This window comes from Salvelinus sp. IW2-2015, linkage group LG12, assembly GCF_002910315.2.
Source record: "Salvelinus sp. IW2-2015 linkage group LG12, ASM291031v2, whole genome shotgun sequence".
Taxonomy (NCBI): Eukaryota; Metazoa; Chordata; class Actinopteri; order Salmoniformes; family Salmonidae; genus Salvelinus; species Salvelinus sp. IW2-2015.
The window spans coordinates 10,096,233-10,103,937 of NC_036852.1; the positions used below are offsets into that span (position 1 = coordinate 10,096,233).

General features: G+C 46.0%; 1 protein-coding gene across 5 annotated transcripts in view; it reads right to left on the reverse strand.

The window, feature by feature from the left end:
* Nucleotides 1-7,705, reverse strand: part of pard3ba (par-3 family cell polarity regulator beta a) — a 198,442-nt gene that overhangs the window by 60,900 nt on the left and 129,837 nt on the right. For all 5 annotated transcript variants that reach the window (XM_023997820.2, XM_023997819.2, XM_023997823.2 and 2 more), the window contains one exon: nucleotides 5,504-5,548. In XM_023997820.2, coding sequence (XP_023853588.1) covers nucleotides 5,504-5,548 — 45 coding nt within the window. The remainder of the gene's footprint in view (nucleotides 1-5,503; nucleotides 5,549-7,705) is intronic.

Genomic DNA, 7,705 nt, shown 5'->3' on the forward strand with positions numbered 1-7,705 from the left:
TGTGACTAGAGCGAGCATTTCCCCTCTGTGACTAGAGCGAGCATTTCCCCTCTGTGACTAGAGCGAGCATTTCCCCTCTTTGACTAGAGCGAGCATTTCCCCTCTGTGACCAGAGCGAGCATTTCCCCTCTGTGACCAGAGCGAGCATTTCCCCTCTTTGACTAGAGCGAGCATTTCCCCTCTTTGACTAGAGCGAGCATTTCCCCTCTTTGACTAGAGTGAGCATTTCCCTCTTTGACTAGAGTGAGCATTTCTGCAGCTCAACTGAGCAAGGGCGCAACCGGTGACGGAAATGCCACGTTTTAAGCAGCCTCTCCCTGCAGTGGATGATTTAAAAAGGTCAGTTGTCATGGAGACACCTCTGTCCGTGTCGGTGTGTGTGTGTGTGTGAGCCTCGCTCTTCTTCTCATCATCATGGAGGACAGACATTATCGCTTTACCTTTCCATCTCGGAGAACCCTGGATTCAATCTCTGGGTTAGCCTATAAAACCACGCTCACTGTGATGGGAACTAGTAAAACAACCTATATTTTCCCCTTTCCAATACATGGAAAAGGTATATAACGTGGGTGGGTGGAAACCTTCAAACCTATTTTAATACCACAACCTTTGGGTGTTGACATTTGAGCTGTACCAGATGAAAACAGAATAACTTAGTGTTCATAGGGCAATGTATAGGAGAGGCAGACACAATAAAACAAACAGGTTTTAGAGTGGTACAGTAAGCAATGCACATGTACAGTTGAAGTCAGAAGTTTACATACACTTAGGTTGGAGTCATTAAAACTCAGGACATCTACTTTGTGCATGACACAAGTCATTTTTCCAACAATTGTTTACAGACATATTATTTCATTTATAATTCACTGCATCACAATTCCAATGGGTCAGAAGTTTACATACACTAAGTTGACTGTATCTTTAAACAGCTTGGAAAATTCCAGAAAATTATGTCACGGCTTTAGAAGCTTCTGATAGGCTAACTGACATCATTTGAGTCAATTGGGGGTGTACCTGTGGATGTATTACGGCCTACCTTCAAACTCAGTGCCTCTTTGCTTGACATCATGGGAAAATCAAAAGAAGTCAGCCAAGACCTCAAAAAAAAAATTGTAGACCACAAGTCTGGTTCATCCTTGGGAGAAATCTCCAAACGCCTGAAGGTACCACGTTCATCTGTACAAACAATAGTACGCAAGTGTAAACACCATGGGACCACGCAGCCGTCATACCACTCAGGAAGGAGACGCGTTCTGTCTCGTTGAGATGAACGTACTTTGCTGCAAATCAATCCCAGAACAAAAGCAAAGGACCTTGTGAAGATGCTGGAGGAAACAGGTAAAAAAGTATCTATATCCACACTAAAACGAGTCCTATATCGACATAACCTGAAAGGCCGCTCAGCAAGGAAGAACCACTGCTCCAAAACCGCCATAAAAAAGCCAGACTACGGTTTGCAACTGCACATGGGGACAAAGATCGTACTTTTTGGAGAAATGTCCTCTGGTCTGATGAAACAAAAATAGAACTGCTTGGCCATAATGACCATCGTTATGTTTGGAGGAAAAAGGGGGATGCTTGCAAGCCGAAGAACACCATCCCAACCGTGAAGCACAGGGGTGGCAGCATCATGTTTGTGGGGGTGCTTTGCTGCAGGAGGGACTGGTGCACTTCACAAAATAGATGGCATCATGAGGTAGGAAAATTATGTGTATATATTGAAGCAACATCTCAAGACATCAGTCCGGAAGTTAAAGCTTGGTTGCAAATGGGTCTTCCAAATGGACAATGACCCCAAGCATACTTCCAAAGTTGCAAAATGGCAGCATCATGTTGTGCGGGTGCTTTGCTGCAGGAGGGACTGGTGCACTTCACAAAATAGATTATGTGATTATAGATTATGTGGACATATTGAAGCAACATCTCAAGACATCAGTCAGGAGGTTAAAGCTTGGTCACAAATGGGTCTTCCAAATGGACAATGACTCCAAGCATACCGCCAAAGTCGTGACAAAATGGCTTAAGGACAACAAAGTCAAGGCATTGGAGTGGCCATCACAAAGCCCTGACCTCAATCCCATAGAAAATTTGTGTGCAGAACTGAAAAAACGTGTGCAAGCAAGGATGCCTACAAACCTGACTCAGTTACACCAGCTCTGTCAGGAGGAATGGGCCAAAATTCACCCAACTTATTGTGGGAAGATTGTGGAAGGCAATGCTACCAAATACTAATTGAGGGTATGTAAACTTCTGACCCACTGGGAATGTGATGAAATAAATAAAAGCTGAAATAAATCATTCTCTCTACTATTATTCTGACATTTCACATTCTTAAAATAAAGTGGTGATCCTAACTGAGCTAAGACAAGGAATTTTTACTAGGATTAAATGTCAGGAATTGTGGAAAAACTGAGTTTAAATGTACTTGGCTAAGGTGTATGTAAACTTCCGACTTCAACTGTAAGTGGCCACTACCTTGTCTATTGTGAAATAATTAACTTAACTCAAAAGTTCCATCCAATCAAAGTACAGTCCAATTAAGGTCCCGACCAATCACAATTTAGTTCCAATTAACGTTGCAACCAATCATAGTTTATCTGCTCCCCGAGTGCACTCTGATAAATCACTAACAATGCGTCCCCGGACGGGACACAGATGCAGGCAGAAGGCAGTAATTGTGTTTAGATGTATAGATGGAGCCTATGGTTGCATATTTGCTCAGTTAGACGTATGGCTCTAATAATGGTCAGGGACTTAAAAGGCCATCTCATAATTACAGACTCACCTTTAGTGGATTAGTCACGTGGAGGGATGGGAGGGGGAGAGGGGGGCAGGGACTAGAGATGGGACACTAACCATTTGTTAAAGCTAGGCTTAATAAATGCACTACTACGCTGCGATGGACCACAACGCATGTAGTGTGGGCAGAGCACACAGACAGATGGCCCTTCCCGCTACAGAGTGATCCATCCATTCAAATCAGCCCAACATGGTGACTTTCAACTTGAATCCAACAACCAGGAGCATGGGGGAGAAGGGGGCTGGGTAGAGAGAGAGAGAGAGAGGAGAGAGAGAGAGAGGGGGGGGGGGGGGTAGAGAGAGAGAGCGTAACAAAACTACAACTAAGCAGGGTTCCATGTTGGCAGGGGGAAGGGAAGGCTACATGTTTTCAAAGTTTAATTGCAGAAGGGGGCAAAACAGAATAATGGGCACTGCCAGTTGCCCAGCGGGCCAGAAGCTAGCCAGTGTTTGCCGCATCTAACAGGGCTTCAGTGTGGGTGGATATTCCCCCATCTCCAACTGAAACAAACACAGGCATCAGTGGAGCAAAACGTGCACACACACCCACAACACGCACGCACCAAACGCTTGAAACAGCTGAGACAAAATTTGTTCGAAGCTGTGTGTGCGCAGGGCTACTAAGTGGTATGTGTGTGTGTGTGCGCGCGCTGAAGCGTTCCCAGACCTGTGTATGAGTAGAGCTGCCAGGGGAAGATGTTAAGAGCCGGGGGACAGCCAGAGGAGGATGGAGAGATGGAGACCGAGACCACAGCGGAGAGATGGAGAGAGAGAGGCTCCCTCCAAACATCCATTTATCCCCTCTCCCAAACGAACATGTTCTCCTCTGGCTGTTGATACACACACTCTTGTCTATTCAGAGGACCTGAGGATTACTGGAGCTAACCCTCTTTCTATGTCACACACATGCACATGTGTAATCCTCAGGTGCATGTGTCTACGCGTTAGTGTTCAGTGTACACACACACACACAGAGAGAGAGAGAGAAATAACCTAAATCAGGATGCTTTAAAGCCGGGCTTATTCAGGCGTAGCTATGAGAAGGTAGAGAGTGAAGGAGATATAGGGCAGTAGGAGAGAAGGGAAAGGATGATGATTTGGTAGGGGAAGCTCAAAGGATGGACGGAGCATGTTACCTATAATCGCATAACACTAGGAAATCACAGAGAGAAGGACAGAGAGAGAAGGATGAGAGGGTGAGAACAGAGGAAGAGAGAGGAAGGATAATTGGGATATGGAGAATAAGAGAATATGAAATGGGGATGGGAGGGGAGGGACAGACTAAGCGGGAGAGAGACCGACAGCTCCAGAGAGAAAGAGAGAGAGAGACAGCTAGTAAAGAAAGAAGAGTAACAGGAGTAACAAGGGCGTAAAACAAACAAAGGGGTGAGGAAGACAAGAGAGTGAGAGCACGGAGAAAGCGAGGAATAGAGAAGGTATTGAGAGAGTGAGAGAGAGCAAGAGAGTAAGAAATCACAAAAGCAAATGAGCGAGAGACAAAGCAGACAGAAATAGGAGAGAGAAAAAAATAGTATGAGAGAGAGAGAGCGAGTTGGGGGAGAGACAGGAATATAGAAGTAGAGAGGGAGAGAAATAGAAGGAAAAAGAGTAGCTCTCTCACACACACACACACACACACACACACACACACACACACCACACACACACACACACACACACACCACACAACACACCACACACACACACACACACACACACACACACACACACACACAGAGCGGTTTTAGCCAGATTAAAGCCGGAGCAGACCCTCTTAAAGACTTCCCAACTAATGAAATATGTCAAGGCCTATAAAGAAGCACGGGGCCATTTAAAGAATCATGCACGGGGGCCACGTCAAATACGGCCCCGTCAGCAAACTGGCCTCAGTGCAGCCTGTCAATACGCATTAGCTTCCACATCAGTTAGAGGCTGATGTAGAAAATGAATCTATTTATTTATCATAGCCCATAAGGGTGATTGTGACTACCGATCAGAAATGGGCTTTGAGGGAAATCATATGGGTACAAATAGGTTTGAGTGTATGGGTGGGGTGGGGAAAGCTGAGTGTGGTACTTTACTGTGGGGGTGGGACTTGTAGAGTCGTCGTTATGCGGCAACAGTTTATGCTGTGGTAGATTTAAGGTGTGTGTGTTTCTGTGTGTGTGTGTGTGTGTGTGTGTGTGTGTGTGTGCACGCGCGTGTCTGCGGGGGGCGTGCGTTCAAGCCTTTCATTCAATCCCTGCACCCTCTTTCTCACTTAAGTGAAAGAAGACAAATTAAGAACATACCGGGTCTAATGCAATCTAGGGCTGTCGGAGCAAAGAGGTAGCTTAACAAATCACTTCCTGCTGCTTCCAGCTGAGTAAGGAGAACACATAAATCAGGTTCAGTGACACAAAGCATCACCCCGAAGAAGTTTGTTCGTTCCAGGGTGAAGTTTCCCCCCCAAGTACAGATCTAAGATCAGCTTCCCCTTCCCTCAATCCTTACCTTAACCATTAGAGGAGTTAGGGGTGTCCTGAACAGGTCATAATGTGTTATGCGGTCAGTTTAACAGCACACTGAAAATTATGATTATTTTCCATACCTTTTTTCAATGTTTAGTCGCCTTCTTTGTTTGAGAAGGTGTGTGTTTGTGTGTGTCTGAAGAGTGTGTGTGTGTGTTTGGGATATGGATAGGGGGAAGAGCGTGTTCCTTCACCTGGTCTCTGCTCTGCCAGGGATCTCATGTTGCTCTCATCAGCCACTGAAACACAGAAAACACACACTGTGAATATCGGAACACCATAAGGGTTGCCTTTGTCTGTTTTCTCTGAGCAGAGATGGAGAAAGAGAGAGAGGGAGCAAGACACGGACAGAAGAGCGAGAGGGAAAGAGAGATATGGTATAGGAGAGAGAGGGCGGGGAGGGCAAGAATGGGGTACTCCCCTTCACCCCCCCCCATTTCCCCACCTTCCCATCTCTCTCACCCTCATCAGTCTTTCACTCTCTCTAATCCACACCAACAGGATTGAGGAGGCAGGCAGGGAGCGGCATCAGCTGCCAGAGGGGCACTGCACCACAGGACACAATAATAGGTTTTCATTACGTTGCAATTTCTCTGAAATAATCCCTTTTCATATTTTATGAGGTCAAGATGGAGAAAGGAGAGATGGAGCAAGCAACGACGACACCGTAAAGAGCCGAAGCAGGGCACTACACAAGACGAGATATGGTCCTATAACCCTAGGAACGCAGCAGTAAACGGGCGGAGAGCACAGGACACTGGGTAATACCTAACCCCCTTACGACCCCCTCAACCCATTTTACCACCCAACACTTCTAACCATCCTACTCTACCCTCCACCTCTCATACCCTAACCCTTAGATATCACCTATAAACTCTCCCTATACTAATCCTCAAAACCAACACACGGTTATTGAGGAGCGCATGGCAACGGCGAACCAGCTAGGACACCTTCACTGCCCTAAGACACACTAGGACCACCTGACACCCACAAGACGACACTACAATAACTCACTAAGGTTTCCTCTTACGAACCCTAACCCTATCTGCTCAACCACTCCTTCATACTCGAACACTTTAAACTCTAATCCTCATTTCATATTTTATGAGGTCAACTTTCTCCGGCAAAGAAACGAGAGAGCAGAAGAAAAACAAAAAAGAGCGAGAGGGAGAGAAAATGCAGCTGCGCAAGAGGGGGACAATGGATTAGACTGGGCTGTTATATTTGCTGGCTTCACGCGTTACATTTTCCCTCAAATACAGTAGCCACAAAAAGGTCGTGGTGGCGGTGTGTGTGTGTTGTGTGAGCTGTGTGGCTCGAAGCTAATAATGTGCATATGAATCTGCTTCTATTGTTACAGAGAATCCCCCTGTCGGAGAGCAGCATCAACAATCTCTCACCCACACACCACACACACACCACACACACACACACACACACACAACACACACACACACACACACACACACACCACACACACACACACACACACACACACACACACACACCACACAGACACACACACACACACACAGTAGAGATAAATAAATGTTCTGCAGCTGGGACAGGAATTTGCTGCTGGTGTTTAGTGAGCTCATAATGACTACAGCTCAGTGAACTGCATTGTTTCTCCACGTGTGTGCGTTCATTACATGACTCAACTACTGTCAGTTCAGGTCATGTGGTCAGGGAAAAACTCCCGGGTCTGAATTCAAAACGTGTCTCAGAGTAGAAGTGCTGATTTAGTTCCCACCTTATATTCCTTACGGTTTTTCAAAGCCAAACTGATCCAAGATCAGCACACCTACTCTGAAAGGCTTTATAAATTACGGGCCCAGGTGCAACCATTAGACAGACTTGAGAGTGAGTGTTAAAGGACCACAGTCTGGCTAAGCCCATTTACAAACGTCAGATACCTCTGAAACGCTAACAAGTCATGTGTGCGTCCTAAATGCCACCCTATTCCCTATACGAATAAAATGCTTTGTAGCATGAGGCAGATTGATGTATAAGTACACACCTGGTCAAACGTTAGGGTGCCATTTGAGATGCAGCCTGTGTTTTGCACCCTACAGTCCCATAAGAAAACATCTGCTAGCACCAGCGCTTATATTGCTTATTACTTTTTGCTTAGTGCAAAATAAACCTCAGACTTGACTCACCCGGCCTAACCCCCGTTTGGAAATGGGAAACTACCCCTATTAAAGTGGATGATCCCTACAAAATGTGACACACAGCACAGGGTCACAGTGTCATAACAGTCCCATGCCTCTGGTAACGCTCCCCCATCCTCAGATAACAACCTCAAAGGGGGGGGGGGGGGGGGGGGAAGAGTAGGAGAAAGGTGAAGTGAGGGAGAAATATGGAGAGAGACAAAAAAGGTGGATGCAATTGGA